At 39.4% G+C, this 26,341-nt stretch overlaps 1 protein-coding gene across 3 annotated transcripts; it reads left to right on the top strand.

The window, feature by feature from the left end:
* Positions 1 to 2,947: 2,947 nt before the first annotated feature.
* On the top strand, positions 2,948 to 18,327 carry nuak1a (NUAK family, SNF1-like kinase, 1a). Of its 3 annotated transcripts, XM_053241840.1 has the most exons (8): positions 3,309 to 3,438; positions 6,590 to 7,571; positions 8,778 to 8,898; positions 10,758 to 10,909; positions 12,800 to 12,865; positions 13,003 to 13,122; positions 15,541 to 15,673; positions 15,769 to 18,327. In XM_053241840.1, exons 2-8 carry the CDS (start codon positions 7,533 to 7,535, stop codon positions 16,773 to 16,775), a joined length of 1,638 nt encoding a protein of 545 aa, XP_053097815.1. In that variant the 5' UTR covers positions 3,309 to 3,438; positions 6,590 to 7,532; the 3' UTR covers positions 16,776 to 18,327. The 3 variants fall into 3 exon arrangements, with proteins under 3 accessions (XP_034169119.1, XP_053097815.1, XP_034169121.1); XM_034313228.2 differs by lacking the exon at positions 6,590 to 7,571 and having other exon boundaries at positions 2,948 to 3,438; XM_034313230.2 differs by lacking the exons at positions 3,309 to 3,438; positions 6,590 to 7,571 and adding an exon at positions 9,695 to 9,823.
* The last annotated feature ends 8,014 nt before the right edge of the window (positions 18,328 to 26,341 follow it).

The raw sequence follows: 26,341 nt of genomic DNA, 5'->3' as shown, positions 1-26,341 counted from the left end.
CTATACTTGTGCTATCAAAGTCTTCTTTGAATGGTGGATTGTTATAGCTTCACCCCTGCCCTGTAGAGATTGTTGGTGATGTCACTGACTGTTGATTTTGGGATTTTCTCCACACAACTCTCAAAATGTTTCTGTCATCAACTGCTGTTGTTTTTCTTGGCCTGACCTGTTTGATGTCTGGTTGTTATTACACGAGTGGTTGGTTTGTTTTTCAGGACATTCCAAATTGGCTATTCCCAATGCTTGTGCAAAATGATTAATTTTCTCTCTTTTCCCAGCTTTAAAATGGCTTGCTTTTCTCCCATAGACAGCTCTCTGGTCTTCATGTTGGTTTATCCTTTTTAACAACAAATGCAGTCACAGCCCCACAGGTGAAACCCAGGGCTCACACCAAGAGTAGATATTCAGAGCTATTAACAGTTTAAACAATCAATCTAACATGGCACACGTGGGCGACAAGAAACACCTCTCAGTCACATGTTCCAATATTTTTGATCATTTGAAAAATGGGTGGGTTCAAACAAAAGATGCGATGTTCTAAGGTTTTTAACACATCTAAATGTAAATATCAGGAAATGAAAGCTGGAATGGAGTTCTATTGTCTCTTATTCATCTTTTGAATCTGAGGGGACCGTACATTTGTAAAGTCACAGATGACTCTTTTTAGCATTAAACAGCTTCAAGGAAATCTAAAGTAAAGTAAATCTAAACTTTAACAAATGTGACAGCAAAAATGAGACCTATTGCCCATCACTGTAATCTAATTGAGTTATCATCATACTAGCTAGCATTCGAGAGATTAGGAATAGATCAATAGTTAGTTAGGCACAGCTAATGTTTTTGCATCTTTCTTGATAAAAGGGACAGTAATTATTTACCATCAGTAATTAAAATCAGTGTGTGATTTGAGGCAGACGTCTTTCTCCTTTGAGAGTATTTCTTGTACTTCTACATTCATACTTTTAGTCAATTTACGAGTTTATATTTTATACTTATACCAGAGTATTTTTTAATAAAATGAGTAATTGCACTTCAGTAAAGAATATTGGTACTTTTATTACCTCTGGTCAAGATGCAATAACAAAATTTATGTAAAACTGACTGGGTGAAATAGCTTAAATACTGCGACTGAGGAGTGATCAATTTAACAAATATCCAAAAGTTTCATCAAATTTAAAAGCGCGATTTTTTTTTTTATTTGAACTGTGATCTGTTTTAAGTCACATTAAGACACTTTACATCAGATGCTATGTATCAAATTTGAAAATTATTTTTAAAAAATGTATTTTGAAATTTTTATGCTGAGTGTACCATCAGTCTCAGAGGCATGTAATACACCACTGCATCTCAGTCTACAGGCCAAATCACTGACATCCAGGAGTGTTCAGTAATATTTATTTTATTTATTAAAACCAATAGGCCTGATTCCAAATACTGTACTAAGTGTTAGTCATAAAGCATTAAACACAATGAAATGAGCACTAAAAACAATGAGCGAATGAAGGTGAGGTATCCTTTGTATAAAATACGTGACATCGCACCAGTCTGAAAACATGAAGCACACTGTGCAAGTAGTGTGTGAAAGGCGTTCAGTTTAACTGCAATTTCATACTGCAAAAAAGCAGTTGTCTTCATTTTTAAAAAGTAAACCGCAATTATAGTGTAGACTGAAACTTGAGTAAAACATGAATACCCAAATACCTTTACATAAATTCACACTCAGATAACAGAATAAAAGCTCAGTTGTCCTCAAAGTGAGTAATGCAATTCTGCAAACATTTCTTTAACTTTGAAATAAATCAAAGTTAAAGAGATTCATTCATTAAATTTAGTTCAATTTATTAATTCATTCATTCATCAGTCATCTTCAGAGACTGCTTTATCCTGGTCAGGGTCATGGTGGATCTGGAACCTATCCCCGGAATACACCCTAGATGAGACCCACTCCATCGCAGGGCACCACACACACACACACACACACACACACACCTAGGGGCAATTTATTATATCCAATCCACCTACTGGCATGTTTAAGAGAGGAGAGAGGAAACCAGAGGAAACCCACGCATGCACAGGGAAAACACAGAAAACTTCACACAGACAGTAAACCCAGTTCAGGATCGAACCGAGGGCATTTAATTCAATTCTATTCTATTCTACTTCATTTGTATGGTGCTTTTAATGATGGCCATTGTCACAAAGCAGCTGTGCAGAAATATATAAATTCAGGATCTAAATTTAAAATTTATGAATTTGTCCCTAATGAGCATTTATAAGAAAGTCAATCAAGAGTCTTTAGTAAACTATTTTAAACTATTTTAACATTTTACATGTTGGTACTGACATTTGGTTGAAGTATTCCACTGTTCACATACACAAGTACTCGCTTGTAGGTATCTAAAATGAAATGTATTATAACCTAATCCTAACCATAACCAAAATCTCACATAAAAGAAAAATATATATATTTTAGAAATCTCTTTTTTGGAATTATATTCATTCTGCTGCTTTCCATGCTGCCCTCTAGCAGACATACACACACACACACACACACACACACAGAGAGAGAGAGAGAGGGAGAGAGAAAGTTAGTATCTGTAAAGACCTTCCACTGACATACATAATTATTAATTCTGCTAATTAATGCTATACCTCCACCTACAGGAACACAGGAAACTTTTTGTTTCTTTGTGTTTTTCAAGATTTTTTTTTTTAATAAAGGTTTTCCTCCTTGTGGAGGTGACCAAGACATGAAAGATGTCGCGCGCGCACACACACACACACACACACACACACTTGCGCGTGGTTAGTGAGGACCGTAAAGCCCGCCTATTAGCCTGCATTCCTCGTCCTCACATTGGAGAGATGGAGAGATGGAGGAGGAGGAGGAGAAAGTGGGCCGGAGGTGGGGCGGGTGGAGCACATGGCAATGTCTCGCGCACTGTCCGAGCCTCCAGATTCATGAGCACTACCGAACGTACACACACACACACACACACACACACTCACCCTGACACGCGCACGCGCGCGCTTAACCTGTCACCTACTATTAAATCATTTCTCCAGCGGTCTGAACGCGAGGAAGCACGTGCACAGTTCCGACTGGATTACTGGACATCAAGCCAAAGTAACTTTTTGTTTTGTTTTGTTTTGTTACACATTCGCGTGCACAATAAATCCTACGGGAAGACTGAAAGGGACATCTGAGTCATGGAGACACTGTCCAGGACAGGGGCAGAAGAGCACAGTTCAGTCGGAGACCCTCCTCTCCCAGTGGACTTTGCGGCGGTGGACTCGGGGGGTCCGTGGGGAAGCTCTAGTGTGAGGAAGCACCAGCACAAACACAACCTGAAACACCGCTACGAGCTGCTCGAGACGCTGGGCAGAGGCACGTACGGCAAAGTGAAGAAAGCTGTGGAGAGACACACCGGGCGCGTGGTGAGTCTCCGAGAGACAGAGAGAGTAACAGAGAGAGAGACAGTGTGAGAGACAGAGAGAGAGACAGTGTGAGTGACAGAGAGAGAGACAGAGAGAGTAACAGAGAGAGAGACAGAGAGAGAGACAGTGTGAGTGACAGAGAGAGACAGAGTGGGTGACAGTGTGAGCGACAGAGAGAGAGACAGAGTGAGTGACAGAGAGAGAGACAGAGTGGGTGACAGTGTGAGCGACAGTGTGAGAGATAGAGCGAGTGACAGTGTGAGAGACAGTGTGAGAGACAGAGAGAGAGAGACAGTGTGAGAGACAGAGAGAGAGACAGAGTGAGTGACAGTGTGAGTGACAGTTTGAGAGACAGTATGAGAGGCAGTGTGAGTGACAGAGAGAGAGACAGTATGAGAGGCAGTGTGAGAGACAGAGCGAGTGACAGAGCGAGTGACAGTTTGAGAGACAGTATGAGAGGCAGTGTGAGTGACAGAGAGAGAGACAGAGCGAGTGACAGTTTGAGAGACAGTATGAGAGGCAGTGTGAGTGACAGAGCGAGTGACAGAGCGAGTGACAGTGTGAGAACTGGGCATGTGTTGCCAGGTTGATCACGTTCCCTCAAATTAGGCTCCTGTGTAGCATTTATGATGGCTAAGGTTTTGTGTGATAGGAGTTCTGATCTGATTTGTACCTTCCACTGTCAGAAATAAAAGTATCAACTCAAAGATAACTGAACTTTTCCATGACACTGGGGTCAAGAGTAGTACCTTCATTTATATGTATCTTTCACTAAAAATACACTATATGGCCAAAAGTTTGTGGACACCTGACCATAACACCCATATATGTTTGTCACAACGTTGGACACACACAATTGTCTAGAATGTCTTTATATCCTGTAGCATTACAATTTCCCTTCTTTGGAACTAAGAGGCCCAAACCTGTTCCAGCATGACAATGCTCCTGTGCACAAAGCGAGCTCCATAAAGACATGGTTTTCCAAAGTCGGTGTAGAACTCGAGTGTCCTGCACAGAGCCCTGACCTCAACCTCACTGAACACCTTTGGGATGAACTGGAACACTGACTGCACCTCAGACCTCCTTGTCCATCATCAGTGTCTGAGCTCACGATATGAGTGTTATGATTAGGTGTCCACAAACTTTTGGCTATATAGTGCAATTTATGGTACATAGTGATGCACCTTTAAAGGTACACTTCCTGCACTTTCCTAGGTAAAAGATGCATATTAAAGGTGCACTCCTGCACCGCTGTAGCCAGGAATTAATGTCACGGAGATGAGAAGATATGCTAAATAAAATCACCATGCGTTCTTTACAATTTTAAGTGTGACGATTGTGACAGTCTCACGCGTGTTGGGTGGATGCCAGACAGTAGCAGAAGCATGATTTACCATCAAGCAACCTTACCATAATAATAACAACATTAATAGGCATAGGAAATAAAACACCTTTATGACCGTCATACTGAAAATGATTAAAATAACGTGCTAGTAATGCAGAAATTATGTCTTACCTTATAAACCCGGCATATATAAAATATGCTTAAAACTAAGAGAACTGTTCTTTTGAGGTTATAGAGCAGTCACTGTGCAGAGCATATTATTTGACGTATATAATCAGCTGCATTATATTTGTGTATGTTTACAGCACACAAATAAGTATTTGGAACTGCCATAAAATGTTTCCGTCTCCCTAGTTAAGCCTCTGCAACCCAGTGACAAGGAAAAGTACAGTTTGGTACCTTTATTTTTTGTACTGTACACATTTTAATTGTGAATCCAATCTGGCAACCCAGACAACCCAAAACAGTTTTCAGCAGCGAAAATGCACTATTTTCAGTCTAACACAAATGAGAACTGTTGAATTTATCTCATCACAAATGAGAGATTGAACATTGCAGATGTTCATTCAGCACTGTATCTGCTTTACAAAAGCCGTTTCGCACAATCAGAATACGTCTGTATTTTAAAATTGAAATCTTTTGGTTCAGAAGGACTGTCATCAGTTTGCATGGGTGTAAGAAGCACAATTGCACATGCAGTTACACAGAGCAAATCATCCGTCTGGCAGAAGTTAGGCAAATATGGGTTTTACAGAAAAGGTGAAAGGTTATAATGCAAGCATGTAAGTTATGTTAATGTCAGTCGCACGTGTGTCCATTCCGAGCTGCCTTAAAAGCTTCACGTGATGTTATTTTCATAGTTGGGATTCAGACACAAAATAATAACAGAGCTGAGGGATAGGTGAAAAACTGGGATAACTGACTTCTGTGTCCGTGAGAGTAAGTTAGCGCATTCATCTTCTGTGTGCAGCACAGTACATTGTGAAGCTGCGAGATCTGATTGCAAACATTTCCCCTTTATCTGGAATTCTCATTGATGGCTTCACTTTAGGAAACACTTCAAAGTTACATTACTTTCAAGCATGGTAGGATCGTGACACTGTTTATACCAGTTCATCACTATAAATGACAGACGAAAGAGACGAAAGACAGATGAGCCTTTTTGAGAAAGTGTAGAGTGCCAGCATAACTACACAAACATGTTAAGCAATATCCTGTTGTGAGAGCATGTGATCCAGTCCTATGAGAGACTGAATGTTGATATGCACCTTGTGAAGGGCACATGCCTGCATTCTTGTGTTTTGGTCCTGGTGGAATGAGGAAGGGAAAAAAATGGATGCTGGTGGAAAAACAAACACTTTGTTATGTCTATGAGAGTCTGTCCTTGTAAGGTCTATGTCTTAACTAGGTGAAACGAGAGAGAAAATACAGGAGAGTACAGAATTCACTGAGAAATGCTCTAAAATACCATTCGCTCCGGATGATTTCATAGACTTCGGTAAATACTCGAGAACCAAAAACGCTAGTGTGCTTCCTCCCACCTGTGTGCAAAATGCATAAGCAAATCTCAGATCATTGAGATTGTAACTACTGTGCATTCTCAGACTTCTAGTGTACTCCTCTAGTCTAAGTGGAGTGTAAAGAATGCCTGATTCATTCTCACACTCACTCTCATGACTCAAAGCCAGGGATTCTCTGGAATATTTATATTACTGTATACCAACTGACACGTATAGACAGAGTGATAAGGACTATTCTCTTCAGTGAGATGTTTTGTGTGTAATTTTGTGTAACTTGCTTCCTCAGGCTCCTCCATGCGCCACTGCATCACCATATAGGCTTTCTTCCAAACAGCCACTCAGATAAAACAGCACACCTGTTGTCTGTCTTACTTGAACAATGCACTGCTCTGTATGTGAGACAGTTAAGGTACCTTTAGCCGAAGCTTACATTGCGAAGAAGCCTCAAGCCAGCTGGCATATGCATCAAACACGGGCCTGCTTAATGATCCGTAGCTGGTGCCCAGGCTTCGAGCCCTGCCCAGGCGTGTCTGTGTGTGCTTTCCTCATCATATGACTTTAATGAGTTTATGCTTTCACTATAATTAAGGTCAGGTCTAAAAGGAACTTGACCCTAATTATAGTGAAAGCTTATTCTGACATACTGAGCCCCTAGTGTACTTCTAAACCACACATGAACCAAACACACCCACATTTTTTTCCCCTTCAAAACATACAAAAAGTACACTGTTCAGTGGTTTGGAGATTGTAATATTCTCTTGGGTGTTGATTCATTTCTCCAACGAATCATATTTTTGGCACATTGGTCAGGTATACTAATTTTGCCCGTAAAAGGCCAGAGCAGGATGGAGTTATGAATGATACAGGTTGGGCAGGAAGTTAGGCTCTCAGCACCATTTCCCCTAGTCTATTTTATGACTCAGAACAGGAACATGCTAACAGACTTCCTGTAGATATAATCCCTGGATTTCACTTCTCTGACTCAATAAATATCCAACTTCAATCACTTGATAAAGCCCAAATCCCCTTACCCTCCCTTATCCTTACATAATAATGTTCTCTAAAAGATAAATGAATCTCTAAAATGAATGAATGAATGAATGAATGAATGAAGATTTGCCTTGGGTGATGCACTGAATTCCGGCTGGCTGCAGATCTTTGATGCCCGTTTGGAGAGAGTGGAAGGGGAATAGGCTAATAATAACTACTGTGGCGCACAGCCTTCTGAGATGTCTCTTCGTCCTTTCAGGAACCTACTTTCACTCAAGGTTAGAAGCACTCAGTGTAACTTCACAACTTTTCCTGCTGCAGCCTTTATACAGCCACTGGGTCCCTACATCCAGCAAAAGTATACTAGGCAAATATTCAAATACTCTGAACCATTTATGCCAACAATTTTATCGTTCTCTCTCTCTGTCATGTGTAAATAGCTGTTACTGTGCTACAGTATTACCTGGTCCAAAATGAGTTCCTAGCAAGCTGATGAGTCAGTGCATAGGGGGTTTGGAGACAGGAAGCACTTCCCTCACACTCTGTCACTCTTCCTGCCTCTGTTCTGTCTGTAACACTGCTGGGGGTAGAGACTTTCCTTCTTGACCCATTAACCTTGTATGGTGTAATCAGCGTAGTTGTATACTTTACATCTGCCAGCTAACTAATAAATCAATCAGCTTCCTTTAGGACAAATCAATACCAGGATATCTGTTCGTTGTTGTAATCAATAAACAGATGCTTCAGGAATATCAGAGGCAAAATCAACTGTACAGACCAAACCTATGGATAAAAAATACATTTAAGTCCTTTTGCAATGACCAAAACAACCCACATCATTTATTGACATATACTGTAACCTAAGACATTTTCCAAATGACCTCAAATTATAAACATAATCAAGGTATTTGTTGATAAACATCCCTTACACTGAGACTTTTCACTACTAATTTAACATACACATTAAGCTAAATAAGTACTTAGTGGTGCATATGTTTAATAAAATTCTACATTTAAAATGCAAACACAAGTTAATAATCAGTTAGTTGTACATGATGTCTTCAGACATTTGTGTTCCATGTTAATAAACATATTACTGCCAGTCTTACAAAGTTAGTGACCTTTGGCTGTCTCTCTCTCACACACCAAATAGACACTTATATATACTACACATATTTTAAAAGTGGAGTCCATGGTGTTTAGGCCAGAACATGTTCAATATTATTTGATGCAGTTCTCCTCATATTCCAGCAGCTGTCAATAAAAAGATCTTCTCAGAGGCAAAGCTCTTGTCTCTGTGGTGCCACATGCTCTGTAAAAGGGGGAAAGAAACAAAGATATGACCCATATCCAACCAGTCAAGATAAGGTGGCATGGCTTTAGAGGGGATGTATTTATTTGAATTTCAAAACAGCTAGCTTTAGCTAACTTCTGCCAAAATGATTGAGTACACCTTTAATTTGTATCTGTCTGTTGATTTTTAGGTTGCAATCAAATCCATCCGTAAGGAGAAGATCAAAGATGAACAGGACATGGTTCACATACGTAGAGAGATCGAGATCATGTCTTCTCTACGTCATCCACACATTATATCTATATATGAAGGTGAGTATGCATGCTGTACGATACAATGATACATCGGATACATCGTTGGTTATTTGAGTGACACATTGATCCATATTGACGGATTGCTAACCCCCGTAACGATGTATACATAGATCGTTACATGTCTTGAATGTATATGTACATTTCCGCATGGTGTGTCTTCATGTTTTTTGTTTTACATTGTTGCAGTTTGGTTATGTCTCCGTAACACACAGATATTAGCATATGTCCAGAGCAGACATAACAACTGAATCAATGGTCTAAATTTTCTTCATGTGGGAAAACAGAGGAAAGTGGATAAACATGACCTTAGTAATACCTTGTTTAAAATGGCATGATCAGACTGTTCAGACTGAACCTGACTGAGGCTTGACAGACTACTTTTGAAAAGTAGACCACTTGAAGTATAAGAGGCCGATGGACCTTCTGTGACTTTCTTTTACCTAATTTAGGTCAATTTGGATTTGTCTGAAGTTGCCGCACCTTAAATGGTAGACTTTAACCAATAGGTCAGTGTTTGCCTAATGCCAAGAAGACCTCACATGCCAACAGTTTGGGGACATCAGTCTGAACCACTTGAGAAGACAGAGTCCAAACAAAACTCCCCAAGTCATGTCTAAGTCAGATTAGCTTGAGTGAAGTCATAGCTGCTCATTGAAGGGATCTGTCTACCTTCTCTGGGAATTCTGATGGACATTTAATGAAGAGAGCAGCACAGTGGTGCAGTGCACTAAATTGCCTTAAGTGTGAATGTGTGAGTGTGTGGTGACGTGCTATGCCCTTGCATCCCATCCAGGGTGTTTTCCCGGGATTCACCACGACCCTGGCCCAAGATAAAGCACTTCCTGAAGATGAAGTAATGAATTTTGTGAGGATTCAGAACAGATGAGAACTAGCAGTCTGGATTCATTGCAGTGGTTATGCTGTATGTGAGTCTGGCTCAAGGCAGTATGGCTAATATAATTATGTTTCCTGCTTCTTTACACACTGATCAGAAGTGCTAAGGAAGCTCATCAACAGGAATGCTTGTTTTTATGTGCACTGGTGAGCTTCCCATGATCAGTAAGAAAAAAGTTTTTTCACTGTAAAAAAAAAAAGAAAAAAACAAACAAACACAAAAAACGCATTTGTCCAATGTACTGATTGGGAAAATGTAAGAATGTGAGGTATTAAATTCATAATTATAATCCATAGCTAACAAACTTATCCATTTTACTTAAGATTATGACTGGGATAATTGTAAATACTGTAATCAAAATGTCTTGGAAACTAGAAGTGTGTGTGTTTGTGTGTGTTTGTGTGCGTGTGAAGGTGAAGGCATGTGCGACATGAGCAGACGTGATAGATATGGTGTTACAGTCCTTGATATGATACACTATGCAATTATACTGTCCAAGGACAAGACCCCATCACTCTACAGCCACTTTCACTAGTCTTTCACTCACTCAACCACATGCATACTGATACACACACACACACACACACACTATGCACCTCACACCTGTTAGCTCTGGCAGCTCCTAAACGGGGTGTCCGTGACTGATTCCAGAGGGGCTGGAGCTCTGCCATACCATCCTCTGGCACCTCAGCAGCATGGCACTGTGCCACGGCAGGAAGCAGAACTAAACCAGCTAAAATCCAGCACTAAATCCATTAGAAAGAGCTGAAATAAAACACAATCATTTATAGTGATAATGATTCAAACTGGCACATTTAATCATGCTTCCCAGCCTGACTCTCCATGTCTGGTATTCAGCCCAGCTTAACTGCTTTAAAAAGAATTACCATGAAAATGAACCATAAAGAATGTAAGCAGCATAATCACAGTCTGTCTGTTTTACCCATCTCTGTTTGCACAGTCTTCGAGAATAAGGATAAGATTGTCATTGTGATGGAGTATGCCAGCAAAGGGGAGCTGTATGACTACATCAGCGAGCGGCGTAAGCTCAGCGAGAGAGAGACAAGACACTTCTTCAGGCAGATTGTTTCAGCTGTACATCACTGTCACAAGGTGAGAGTCCAGAGTCTTACGAGAACTGTTGCACTGTCACTCCACATCTACGCATGTGTGCATTAAACAAAGGACAAAGCTCAATGAACCCATAGTGATTTTATCACTAACATGAATAAAATGCATCATCCGGCTTATGTATTTTCGTTTCCCACATCAACAAAATGTTGAATTCATTTCACAATGAACTGGCAGTTGATCTAAGATCAGCATTACTGACACCAATACCGCAGCGCTGTTGAATTCTCCATTCTGATTGGACAGAAGGATTGATTAGTATCTATAAAGTTATGGCTCACAAGACAGTAGTTCCGGCTGTGAGGTTTATTTTAATGCACTTATTCTCATATGTTATCATTTGTATTGTAAAACATTACACAGAGACTTCTACGCCAGACACTCCACATAAACACAATTACTCATAAAAAAATGTGCAGTTGTTGATATGTTTTCTGTGAGAAGTTTATTTATCATTTTGGAAGGAGTCTCCAGTGTCAGTGCTTTGTAAACAGGTAAAGTTGAAACTTTAAGCTTTCTGACATGGGAGAGTCTTCATTACAAAGGGATTTGTGGTTTCTCGGTAACATGACAAGCTGCATTTTTTTGGTCTTATTAACAATAAAAGAGAGGTAGAATAAAAGAGAGTGGTGAGGGAACGACTGTGTATAGCTGTTACAATGTGAGTAATGTCAGGAAGTTTTGTGGAAGTTAAACATCATTAAATGTAACTAAAAACAAATAAAAAGTAAGATGTGTCATTCATTATCCATCTTAAATGTAATCATTGATAAACTTCTGTCATGTAAGAAGAATGTAACGCTTTGGGACATGCTGTTTGGGGTTACTGATATCATTTGTTCAGGGTTTAGTCAGAATATTTTGAAATTGGAAATATGTAAAAAGCATCTTCCTCATGCTCAAATCACTACTTGTACAGGAGAATGATGGGAATTTTTTTCTTTAAAAAATTTTTTTTCTTCTTCTTTTACAACATATTTTATTAATATGTCAAAACAAAACATCACTATATATTCCTTTTTTTACTATATCAATGCATATTGTTTGGGACAAAGAAAATGGCAGACTGGATTTTTTGTTGCCTTTTTTTTGTTTTTCTGATAATACACTAACTTTTGAGACTTTATTCTCCCACCTATGCACACACAGCTGTTATCAAGAGGCTCCTGAAACATGAGAAGGGGTTTATATTCATATTTCCATAAATATTGCTTATATCACTATGCTAATATGAGCAGCAGATCACAGAGACTAATGTATGGATTTGGTCAGAAAGTCTAGCATCTGGTCAAGGCAGGTTAGGTGGGCTAGCACAGCTGGCTGCTGATGTCATCCTCTGCTCAGCTGGGGGATTCCAGCCACCACCCTGCTGACCACAGCAGTACACTGGGCAGACCAAATGACAGACGAGAGGTCAGGACACAGCAGTCCTTATACAGGATGCAGGGAAGTGCACGGTAGAACACATATCCTCCAGTATGTGTGTACGTGTGGAAAAAGCAGTGTGTGTTAGCGTGGGTGTGCTTAAGGATGACAGCTTGTGTTCACATAGTGAACTGATTTAAACACACAAGAAATAGGTTCCTACACAGCCAAATATGCTTTCCCATTAAAGGCACACATGCTGGGTACTTGCTAATGTCTACACCACAATTTAGTCCAGACTGTGAAATTAAAATACTGAAATTGGAGTGTATCTCAGATTTGTTTCAGATTCAATGGCAAGTGCATTTTGGAACTGTCAGTAAGAAGGGGTAACCACGCCCTGCACGTGATATACAGATATGAGATATAAATGTGAGCCAGGTGATGGTTGGGTAGTTATTTCTCAGGATTGCACAGAGATCTCATGATGCTGTTAATGTGTTTCAGAAAGGAGTGGTGCACCGGGATCTAAAACTGGAAAATGTGCTGCTAGATGACAATTACAATATAAAGGTAAAGCTTACAACAGTTCCTTCCATGTAAATACCTTAAATTCTGTGTGTAAGTAAATAACTGCGAGAGAGAGAGAGAGAGAGAGATCTGAAATATCTGTACATCTCTCATATATAGCACATTCTTTTTTTGCCCAGATTGCAGATTTTGGGTTGTCCAACCTTTACCACAAAGACAAGCTTCTGCAGACCTTCTGTGGCAGTCCTCTTTACGCTTCACCTGAAATTGTAAATGGAAGGCCATATCGAGGCCCAGAGGTGAGCAATACAATTTATATTTACGGCATTTGGTTCATGGCCATATCCAGAGTGGCTTACAGTAGTGCTTGGTAATCTGCATCAGAAACATCCTCATGCCAGTACAAATAAATCAAGAATACAATCAAGCTAAAACTCTGTTAGTAGATCTAGTAAAACGTTAGTAAAACGTGTTAGTAGATTTTTTATAGTTTTTATTGTCATTCCTCTATATAACTTGTATATATTGGAACAAACTGTCATTTCTTCAGGACCATGGTACAACACAATGCAGTAATGCAGTACACAGGACTATAAAAATGGCAAATACACAACAGTGTGAGAAAAATACTCAAGGCAATAAATGCACAGGAAGGTGCATGCTAAATAAACAGGACAGCAGAACAGAGTGGGATGGAAGAACCTGGGAAAATATTGTCAGTAAACTGTGGCTCTACCCTCTCATGCAATTAGGTAGAAAAAGAAAAATATGAAGAAAAGTGTAGCAGCAAGATCAATAACAAAATATATCCCATAACAGCAAAAGCGTTTCAAAGCTTATTTAAGTGCTCGGTGAAGTGGTAATTCTTCAGTGTTCATGTGAAGACACTGAGTGACTCAGTTTTCCGGACAGCCGGGGAAGTTCACTTAACCACTATGATACCAGTACTATAATATAGACAATCTAGTAACCACAGATATCTTAACTAAACCAAAGACTGTGAGATTTAAGCCAAACCATGAGCTGACCTTTTCCATGAAAACAAACAAAACAGGGAAGATAAGACCTTGTAGGAACATCAACACCTAATCAGACATACTTTACTGTTCTTTAACATTAAAGATAAGAGGCTGAAAAAAACCCCAAACAACAATGACAACAATGAGTTGTTTTCCTTGATGGTGTTTCAGAGAAGGTACACACATAAACATGCACACACACGCACACACACACGCAAGTCTAAATTTGCTGCGTGAAGAGGACGAAGGTTCATCTAAGGACCCAGTCAGCCATTTGGTTTATCATACTTTAGACAATCAGAGTGTTTGCCAGCTGGAATGAGGACTAATCTCCTAACTATTTACAGAATTCAGCAGTAATGTGGCACCCAAACACAATCATTCTGTTCTGGCAGTAGGCGGCTAAAAAGAAAAGGCTGTTCTCTAAAAAGTACAGGAATGCATCCCAAGATAGTAAATATCATTTATTTCTGATGCATAAACACACTAGGATACACACATACAATAGATAGAGATATAGAAAACATGCATTACATGCAATGCGCTACTCTTTCTTTTATCTCTCTCTCTCTCACACACACACACACACACACACACACAGTCCGCATTCCTCCGCTGGCCCCGTAGTGATTTTTTCATAACAGTCTTCCTGCTCTATGGGAAAGGCTCCACACTCTTCTCTTCTGTGCCAGCAATCACAGAAGTCCTCTCATCTCCTGTGTGTCAGACAGGTCAGCAATCATGGGAGTGGACTTTCCTGTGCTCTAATCAGCTATTGTACACAGTAACACTGACTGATTGCTAAAATGTTCTCCTGTCTAATCGGGGTCAGCAGAGTATAGACAATAAGTAGCACTGCCTTTAACAAGGTTTAGCCTCAAGAGGGAATATAAGCATGATTCATGGTCTATTGTTTCTGTGCAGCTTAAAAGCACAATGATGCTTTTATTTAAGGTTTATAAAGAGAAGTGGTGTTAATTAGGTTAGATATAAGAGAAAGGTACATAGATAATATACATACAGATAATATTCCAGATTCTGGTCTATGTCTTATGTCTTAGGATCTGCTATTGTTGACCCTTGTGGGTGTGCACTGCCCAGCGTTTTATTCATTCTGAATGTATAGCCTATAGCCTATATACAACAGTTATAGATTTTTTTTAAGGTTGTGAGTTCAAATCCCAGCACTACCAAGTTGCCAATGCTAGGCCCTTGAGCAAGACCCTCAACCCTCAACTACTCAGTTATGTAAATGGTCTCTACTACATCCTGCCAAACATATAATGAGAGGTAATAGATGACAGGATGGTTCCACTTTTGCAAGTTAAACAGTAAATGGGAACTAACTTCAGAACTAAAGGTGTAAGTGTGGAACTGAAAAAAAAAAATCAGACCACCCGCTCCATAGGATGGGTCCAAGGAATAATGCAAGACAATCGTTTGGATTTGTCACTTTACCACATAATACTTAATTCGCATAGACTTAAGAAAATCTCAAATCAAATTGAAAATCATTTGTCATACCGCCACATTTTTGCTTGTTTCTGAATTGCAGCTCTGTGCTGTGCATGTACGTAGAAAATGAATGGTTGCCAGTCACTTGCTAGTATGAACTAGCTTGTTAGTTTAAACCAATTCTTAAATCATTTGTGATTATCCGATGTATGGGTTTTTACCAGTTTTCCTCCATGTTGGCAGGTTGATAGCTGGGCTCTTGGTGTGTTGCTATACACTCTGGTGTATGGCACAATGCCTTTTGATGGGGGAGATCACAAAAGACTCATACGCCAAATCAGCAAAGGGGAGTACAGGGAACCTCCCCAGTCATCAGGTGTGTGTGTGATCTCTCTATTATAAACATTTACTTGTGGTACATGCTGATGTCCTTTTACCAATGACCTTGGCTTCTGTGTCTGTATCTACCAGATGCTCGTGGCCTGATTCGTTGGATGCTGATGGTAAACCCAGATCGCAGGGCCACTGTAGAGGACATTGCCAACCACTGGTGGGTGAACTGGGGCTGGAAGACCAGTGTGTGTGACTGCCAGACTCAGCGAGAGAACAGCTCACCCATGCTCGCTCGCTTTATTGACTGGCAGAGTCGCACTGAGACGCAGCCAAGCAAACTGGCTTGCCCCGATTCAGGCGCCAACACCAGTGGGACCATTTCAACTCGTCGACTCAGGAGGTCCTCAAAGGAAAATGAGGGTGGCATTAGGGCCGTTCTAGAGGAGAAGCCAGCCGTGAAGAGGCCCAAAAGTATCCTAAAAACACGGGCAAGCACCGGAGATCAGCGGTCCCAAAGCTTGTGTGAGGCTGAGTTGCGGCGCTCCATCTGCTACAGGGATGTTGAGCCCACCTCGGGTCCCGAGAGAGAGGAACCAGCAGGTGGCTCACCAGCCAAAATGATGCCTTCCCTTCCCATGAAAGGCATCCTGAAAAACAGCCATCAGCGCGAGTCTGGCTATTATTCCTCTCCAGAGCGCAGCGAGTCCTCCGAGGTGCTAGGGAGCACTGTGGCCCCGCCTCCCAATGGCTCACCACCTAAAAGGGTCCCTGGGAGGAAGGGCATATTGAAGAGGAATGGGAAATACTCGTCTCACGTGGCGCCCACGCTGGACTCTAAACTACCACAGAGTCAGATTCAACCCTCAGCCATCGTGAGGGAGGAGATAGGCATCCCGAGTGTGGCAGTGGATTGGCCACCTGCTTCTCCTAAACCTAACATCAGGGGCAGCCTCTCAGCCGAGGATCTACTGCAGATGGCAGGATTTAGGGGACTGAAAGCAGCAGTGCCCCTCCATGGCTCAAAGAACACCCGCAGCCCACCGGGATCTCCTGGGGACAATGGCAGCTTCTCCCTACTAGGAGATATGGATGATGTGACTCAAGTGTATCAGCAGGCCCTGAACATCAGCAACCGTCTCAATTAGAAAGGGAGTGAGAAGGTGATCGTTGATAGGCTATGGCAAAGCGACTGGATCAGTCAGGAATAATCAATCATGCATTCAATCACTGACCTTGAACTGCATTATGTTTACATGCTTCAAGAAGGGAAATCTGAAGCTGTGGAGTTTAACATGTCATCATGTTGATGGTTCTCTTTTATTCAACTCCGTGACCCGGGAAGAATGAGGCAAGCACCTTATTGGCACATTGTCCTCCGTAAAACATTACAAGCCTGATTGCTTACTACTGACATACAACACAAACTAAAAAAAAAAGGAACACAGTTAAGAATATTAGAATTATTTATTTATAAATGTTTTGGGCATATGAATCTGCATGGCCACAAAAAGTCATTATTGTTTATACATTGAACTGAAAGGTCCAAGTCTAGACTGTCAATGCTATGTTAGCTTGACTTAACAGTGACATAACAGAAGGCACATATTGGGGTCAGAGGTCACATCAGCACTAGATGAGGATGTCACAGTGACTCTCACAGACACACTGCTGTTTGCAGTCTGAGCCATTTAAACATGTGGCATAACACGGTGGTGGTACTGGGTGTAACCTGCGGAGTAAATCCAGTGCAGGAACACCCTGCACTTCAACAACAGCCACTATTGAAAAGAGAGGAATAGGCTAGACTATTCCTGTTTAATATCAGTGTGTCAAAATGCCGCTCATTCCAAACATGACAGGTCATGAAAACAAACTTTTACAAAATGTACAATAAATGACTTGTAAAAAGGTCAGGTTCAAGACTGTACAGTTAGACCTAACTAAACAATAGATGCTTTTGAGTATTGTGAAAGTGCAGTGTTTTTCTGTTTATCAGACAATGGAATACTACCTTTAACTGGATCTACAGTGCTAAATGTTATACTATGTTAGTATTTTTTTGTTTTTCTTACATTGATACATTTTGCTTTCAGGTTTGATTATGCAAATGGATGAGTGTGTGTTTGGCTTAATTTCAAGGCAGTGGAATTTTACTGACTAGCCACACTTTAAGACAAATGTGCTTTATATGTAACAGGCTGCAGAAAGGAGTGCATGATCTGGCTATACATAAACCAAGAAACGGAAAAAAAACAATGATACTATGCTTCTATAACTGCCAAACTGGAAAAAAAAATGTTAGCACCTATTTATCACTTAGGGTCATTTTCATATTGCAGTAATTAACTGGATATTGTGTATTTATATGTATTTAAATGTACTGTTATTTAATCTTTCATGTATTATATTATTGTACATTATTACCATGGCCATTGTTTTTAGCAAAATGTATTTGTTAACTTTGACCTTAGAAATGTCTTGTTGTGTGCCTCCATTGGCCAGAAGATTGTCATTAAAATAATTATCCACATTTTGAATATGGTTCAATTTACAGTATTAAAAATAAGTAGTTTGGTTAGGTATCTGTGACAAACACTCTGTCTCTGTGGAAATAAATGGTGTATTAAGGACAGTAAGGTCCATGCTTGGTCCACAACACTTTGGCTACTTCTAATAAAGGTCTATGGTGTAGAATGAGTTTTGTGATGTGTGTGTGTGTGTGTGTGTGTGTATGCAGTGTACACGTTGGATATTGCTGTGATGGGTTCCGTGGTTGTTTGTTTTCAGTAATACCACAGCCTGCATAGAACGTGATGCTATGTAAACAGATCTCTCACCCAGCAATGACATTCTCTCAGCTTTTGTAGTTTTCCTTCAGACATATGTGGGAGATATGTGGGAAAACCCCTCAGATGTGGCTGGGGCTGAATTTTGGAAAACAGACAGATGAAAAATCATGTTTTGACCAAAACTGAGGTTTTCTGTCAGTGATATACTTTGACACCTCTATTTTAAGAAAATATGAACATATTTCACCAAATTGACATTGAAAATTATTTTATTTAGGTTACTTTTTAAAACGTACCCTGGCTGGCTGCCTGCAAAGGTCATGTCAGGTAAGGAGCCTAAAACATTGTCTAAAACTTTGCTAGTGTAATTTCCTTAGGCAATGAATTTCACACATTGATCAAGTTTTTTGGAAAGTTACATGTCATAGCAAAATAAACATAAGCGTAATCAGTTGAGTTTGTAATCAGATACCGGTTGTCTCATCATCATCAAAACAGAGAAGAGCACTTACACGCTTTAGATGACAGAGGACAAAGTTTTAAAAATGAATTGACCTAATAAAATGACATCTCATTTAGCAAACAGAACAGAACTGACTGAATTCACCAGTGATTATATCCCCTCCAATCTCTCTGAGCGAACTGTGATCCGTTCAAATGCCGTGACTTTTCCCTCAGGTGATAAAAACAGAGATGGTTTCATTTGAGATCATTCAGAGATAATACAGAGACAATAAGAACGCTATTAAGGACTAGTTTATTGTGTAAACATAATTTCTGACTATAACCTTATAAACTGTAAATGTTTGCATTTTTAATGTTTTTTTTTAAATATGACTGGTGAAAAGATGTGCCAATCAATGTTCTAAAAGAAGTGCTATAAATAAAATTCAACATAGTTTTCATGGTCTTATTTGAATTAATATGTATATATCATATTTGATATATACATATCTTCAATTAAATGCAAATTAAATCATTAAATAGTAGTTGCTTTTAGACAATCTGTGTGTTGGTGTTGAATCTTTAAATGCAATTGTTGGCTTTTTCAACTCTGGGCATACCCATAATTATTAAAATAATATTATTCTGGTTGAAATATGTGCAAAAGGGAGACTTATTTCAGTTCATGGAAAGTCTGTAGTTTGTAGAACTACAGTATATGTATATCGAAATGTCACCATGTGAAAGGGTTTTCCAGGCCGCCAAACCCATATGATTCTAACCAGACTAAAGAGTGACCAAAAAAAAAAAAAACCATGAACAAAGTAACTATGAGAGAGAGAGAGAAAAAAAGGTACTTTAAGTAGCTGAGTACAGAGGAGCTGAAAATGCACATGCATGGGGGATTTTATGGGTTTTAATGAGGAGAGACACAAGTAGCACACTTTCAGTTTATAGCACTGACTGGAGTGATGACAGAGCTGATTCTTTATGAGACCAGAAAAATAAACAGGGCTGCCTAAGCAGAAAAAACAGTGCAGTGTGTAGGCATGTGTGCAGATGTGTGTGTTTGTGTGTGTGTGAGAGAGAGAGAGAGAGAGAGAGAGAGAAAGCAAGTAAAGTGTGAAGTTGTTGCTGTCCTGTTCTTCGTCTACAGGTACACGCAAAAAAGCATAATCAATCTGAATGCTATTGGCTGTGCAATTATGAACATCTCTGGAATGAAGTGTCCTAGCCCTGCAGGAATGTGTGGCCCCTGAACAACAATCACTACAAAGCCACAGAGAGAAAAGACAAACAGAAAAGGAGTCTAGACAAAAGAGGTGACACAACTTCCAGTCAGTCGACTGATGTCACAGCCTATTTTTCCCCAGTGACCTCACTAAACTTGCATGGATTGAGACGGTGAGAAGGATTTATTCAGTCTCTTGCTGTTTTTCGCTCTTTTGTGCAAAAGTGCTTGTGGCATAGGTTGCTCTGTGATCACCCGAACTGAACAACTGTAGGCAAATAAAATATAAATAGATCACCGTTTCCCATCTGGAGTATGGAGCTTAAATATCTGAATATGAATTTTGTATATTTGAATTAGACACACGTCACATTAAATACAATTCTTTTTTTTTGTTGTTGTTCTGTGGTGTATATAATACATTTACATTTTTGTCAGTGTTTTGTCTATGTTTTAAAAACACATCATTTGAAATTAGTTGAATTCCAAGTCTCAGAACCCTAAATACTAAATTAGGTAAAAAAAAATTTTGTCTAATTAATTTTTAAGTAAATGAAGCATCCAGGAGAAAACAAAAATTCAGCATTTAGCCAATCACAGCCGTCTCTCACAGTCACATCACATGAAGTGAAGTGATGACACATGAAGTATTGAATTTGAATCAAAACAGAAGGTATAACCATAACGAGGTACACATCTAAAGTTTTTTTATGTTCTACAGACATAGGTAAATTCCTAATAAGCAGCTAACTTTGGCTGCTAGCTGTTAATGATCTCCAGAAAGCTAACATTCGAGTAGCCTTACTAGCGAGAATGTTACCTAAATAGTTATGTTGCTTGTATATACTAATGGAGCTTTTTACACCACTGTACAAAACTAGTTTTGAGTAATACTGCTTTTCTCGGGGAATCCCGGATGCATCACCTTTGGCCTTACTTAGATTAAATCAGTATTTTTGAGATTTTTTTTTAACCGTGATCACTGTAACCTGTAACTTTGATTGAAATATATGTTTTTAAAGGCAAATCCTACCCCTAGCAAAAATGTGTACATTTAAAAATACTTGTACATTTAAAAATACATTTAAAAATATATTAAAAACTTATAAATAATAAAATGATATATATATTTAATGTGATGTGTATATAATTCATCTATACAATGCATATTTTAATACTTTTAAAGCTCCATACTGGAGATGCTCTGAAATTAAAATCTCTATCTCTATCTCTCTCTCTCTCTCTCACACTCACACACACACTCTCTTCATCAAACTGTCAGTCTATCTGCACTCAACATAACCCTCTTTGCATACTCATACCATACTGAATTATAGCTAAAATAAAATACTCCTTTATGCTGAGACAGAGTCAGCTTATATAAGCAATATGAGAGGAAAGATTAACTGATTTAAGATTAAATGAATGTATGAAAATGACTTAAACTATAGAAGCAATATATAATCAGTGCTAATCTGTATGTTACACAGCATTAGCCAGGTCTTATATTTCCTCTATTAGCTCAGACAGACGATGGGGAGACAGCACAAGTAGTATAAGAGTTGCCCTCCTCTCCCTGCCGCCCTGCCCACCCCAAATATTTCTTTTCCACTTCCTCTCATTCTTCTGTCAGCGGTTTGTCTCTTCCTCTGGAAAAAAAGTTAACATTCCTGTAGTGATTATGTTTTCATTGGGTAAAGATAGGAATTTAAAAAAAACACCACAACTGAGTTCTCTCATCCATTAGTCTTATGTAAGCAGTCATGAAAGAGAAACAGCAAAAGAGATTTTTTTTGGCAAAGTGCTTCATTTGGCAAGGAGTTCAGTGAGTTCAGTGATATATCCTTATTGTCTTACACTCTCCTTTCATTTCAATTCTTTTCACCTCAGGGAATAGTGTTACATGCAGTAGCTACAGGTGTGCACATTCCTTTTAGTCTAGAAGGTTCTCCATGATAAGATGAAAAAAAAACAACTTAAAGTGACTTTATAAGACAAGCCACCAGAACAGCTTCACTGCACCTTGCCATCAATTCTACAAATCTCTGGAACTGTACTGGAGAGATGAACACCATCCTTCCAAAAGCTATTCCCTCAACTGGTGTTTTGATGATGGTGGTGGAGAACACTGTCTTACATGTCAGTCCAAAATCTCCCAAAGGTGTTGAATTGGGCTGAGACCTGGTCACTGTGAAGGTCTAATGATTTACATCATTTTAATACTCATCATATTCAGTGAGCTCTCATGACCTGCGGATGGGGCGGAGTCATTATGAAAGAGACCACTCCCATTAGCATAGAAATGTTTCATCATAGGCTCATGTACACTATATGCCTAAAGGTTTGTGGAGACCTGATCATCACATCCATATGTGTTTGTTGAACATCCCATTCCATATTTAGTCCTCCTTTGCTGTTATAATAACCTCCACTCTATGGGAAGGCTTTCCACTAGGCTCCTTAGTTCCATTAACCATGATTAGAGTAGATCTTTTTGCAGCCAGGTTCCACATGCATCTCTCTCTCTCTCTCTCTCTCTCTCTCTCTCTTGTTTTTTTTTTTTTTTTACAAACACCATAAGGATTTGAACTGGCACTCAGTTTGGGAAACAAGTGAAAGCACAGCAAGAGGTGAGATAAAATCACACACACAGTCTTACAGCGATGACGTAGTGGGCAAAATTTTCTGGTTTTAATACTGAAGAAACCCCCTCCAGATACCTATCTTTGAAGTGGATGGAAAATTTGAAAGACTACAAGGGTTATGGAGGATATTTGGGTGGGAGGAACTGGGGGAAAGTGTGCCCACTAGACAATAGCATGTTCAGGGAATCCAGATGGCTAGCTGGCTACTGATAATAAGCGATCACTTTGCTTTGTAAGTAAATTATTTTGATGGACAAATGGATTACTCATGTAATAGAAATTACTTAATGAAAGGGTTTTTTTTTTGAGTCACTCTTACACAGTGACATCCAGTCATATATGATGAAGACAGAACGTACAGAAAAAGAACTGTGCCAGCAAGAAGAGCAACAGGAGGCAAGCAGAGAGCAATAGTAGATCTTTCAAAAATGACACTGAGCCTAATAACTGCAATAACACAAGAGCTACCATAATGTTAGATAGCTCTACCTCTCTACCTTTATGTTAGCAACCTTACTAACCACATCTTACTAGTAGTTACATAGTGGGGCAAGCATTTGCTAGCGGTCATTAACAGCTCCTATATATCAGCTTGTCTCCTTTTGTTCTGGGCATGGAGCTTGTCTGATCTCCTTTTTGTACTAAATACAGAAAACCAAGGAACTCTGGATTTAGCTTTAAAATCTCTTTTACAGTCCTCCAATTTGAAGCGCTGGCTGCACACTCGTAATTATCCATAATTTTTTGTTGATGTATAGACTGCTTTAGTGTTTGTAAACAAAAAGACATGATTACCTGATAACCTGTTAACCTGATGCTAACAGAGATATCGTCCCTTCAACCATCTTCTGTTGGTCCGGAAAGGTGTCTGATTCCATAGTATGCAGGAAAACAATTATACTTATGAACAAATTTCTGATTCTGACACCCAACAGCACAATGTGACATTTCAGAAAAAATATTCTGGCTTGCAAGTGAGGCAGACTCTACCTGTTTTAGAAACATCGGAAGGATGTGTCAGAGTGATGTGTCTCACTCAGAGGTCTGGATTGGTTGAAATTGTGATTCTGTAAACAGTGGTTCTCCTTATGGCTGAATGATAGATGAAAGATGTGATGCCTACAGCAGCATAAGGGAGGATTTTCCCCTGAAAATCCCCCTGAAAATTAGTCTGGATCAGTCTCTTTGAGTTGGCAGGCACCACTGATCTGACCTCAAACCAGCTGATTGGGACTGGATAGTGGTTTGCAACCCACGGCTCTGAAAGCATTCTTTCACATGGCATTAGTCACAATGTAATTCACTATGCCACTACTATTTAGCGTTAAAAGACAACAAAAATAACTCTTTTGGAAGTGGGTGGGTGTGGGCTTATACCATACCTTCACGCAGTGATATCACTGTGTTAATGGTCCATTAAAGCAAAAGAAATTTAAAATACAAAGATTTTTTTCTAGCATTGTCTTGTGCAGTTGACTGTAATATTGGCTTCATCTATTCTGAAATATTTTCAAACTAACAAAGTACATTTAGTGTCTTTTCATTACCATCTACCAACTCCTTACTGTCTTCCTAGCTGTTTTTTTTTTTACTACTTGTCAGCTTCATAGCAGTGACTAGTGAATGCATTAGTTGACTAGTCTATGCAACCCCTAATGCACAAACACACACCATGCCACACAATAAGATTTCTGGTCCTTCAGTCTTTCAGTAAAGACGGTTGCTAAAAAATTGGTTAAAAACAATATTCAAACACCATATTCTTCCATCTAAAAACAATGAAATGTACGTGAATATATAAATCTGTTTGAATAAAACTCTGAGTAAAAGTTTCCTCCCAACATTTTCAAGTCTATTAAAAGATATGGGTGAAAAGGGTTGAACTTTGCTGTGAGAAAGAGAGACAAAGAGAGTTAAAAGATAATCAGAACAGCTGTGATAACATTTTGATGAGACTGTAGGGCAGAGAGCTGTACGGGGATGAAATGCTGTTTCCATGCCAAACCCAAACCCCAGCTTCCCTTACACTATTAGGAATTGGTGAAATAGACCAACTTTAAACTCTCCTTCACTACAGTCTTCAGTGAATGAACGTTATTACATGTCCTGAAGCAATAACCTGAAGTCCAACCTGCAATAGCTTCGGGTTTTTATACATTATATATAACAACCTGTGTATTATAAGCTATATGTAATGTTTGCGGATTTAAAACCCTTTCACACAGTACAATGTGCCATTCCACCGGCAGAATGCAAATCAACTTATCGGATATCAACAAATGATTTCTTATATCACCACAAGTCTGTTATGAGATTAGTCAGGACACTGTTGGGTTTCTGTGTGTAGAGTATTGTGACTTTGTGTTTAGTCGCTGATGAGCAGGGCGATGGAAAAGGGAGGGGCGTGAGCCCCCTGCTGGGCAAGCAATTCACAACTCTCCACAATAACATTGGTAAAGAGACAAAATGGACAGCACAACTAAAGCTTTTTTGATAGTAAAACACTGTATTCAACCGCCACAATAAAATTATAACTTTTAAACCTAGCACGCTAGGTAAAAAAAGAAATACTTACGAAAAAAAAATGCAAATTCTTAAAGCCCTGAGTGTCTACTTTCATATGAGCCATTAACCACTTCTGTGGAGTGTGACATCCAAATAAATTCAATGCTGAATACGAGCACCCTCAAACAGGCAGAAATCCTATTGTTTGGCCTCTGGTAAAAAGAGTTAAGGATCGGATCTTGTAACATTAGTTAGGCTGTTCACTTCTGCGCTGATTAAAATTAATCTAATGTTTGAATGTGGCAAGTCAGTACAATTCAAGTAATATTCAAAGAGTGCCTACAGCTGTGGCATCGATCCATGGTCATGTGTGATGTACATTTTTAAAAAATAGTCAAATCTGTCTCAACAGCTCATTATATACTCTCTCACTCATTCACTTTCAGTAGCTGCTTCATCCTGGTCAGGGTCACTGGAACACAGTGTTCCTATCCCAGGAACACTGGGCACGAGGCAGGAACACACCCTGGATTGGAAGGCAGTCCATTGCAGTGAAGCATACATACACACACACACACACACACACACACACACCTGGGGGCAATTTATTTTAGTCAATACAGCTCCTGGCACAAAGATGGGAGGAAACCAGAGCATGTGAGGAACTGTGAGGCATTAGCGCTACCTGCAGCACCGCTATGCTGTCCCTTGAAAAAATGAATTATTTTAGTAATGAAAATGGAGACATTTTCTCCAGTGGCTCAGTAATGCACTCTTAGCAAAAAAAAAAAAAAAAAAAAAAAAACCCTAGGTTAAGGGTTCCTAGTTAGCAAAATTGGTTTTAGTTGGAACCCTTTTCAGATTCCCCTAGAGATGCCTTCAGAGTCCTGTATTTAACTTTAAGACACTCTAAGTATGGTCTTTGATTTTTAACAAAAAGTTTACTACATCCTTAATAGTTGTGTGTTCTTCACACTCTTGTGATACTAAAGTGATTCAAGCAGTTAAAATAAACACCCAAGTAGGTAAAACTTCCTGCCCCTTGTTCCAATCCCCTCCGTCTCTTCCTCTGTTTTATTTTATTAGCCAGTCTTCAT

This window comes from Pangasianodon hypophthalmus, chromosome 18 (genome assembly GCF_027358585.1).
Source record: "Pangasianodon hypophthalmus isolate fPanHyp1 chromosome 18, fPanHyp1.pri, whole genome shotgun sequence".
NCBI lineage: Eukaryota > Metazoa > Chordata > Actinopteri > Siluriformes > Pangasiidae > Pangasianodon > Pangasianodon hypophthalmus.
The sequence above is the reverse complement of the archived record's forward strand: the minus strand, read 5'-3'. Positions and strand labels throughout refer to the sequence as shown.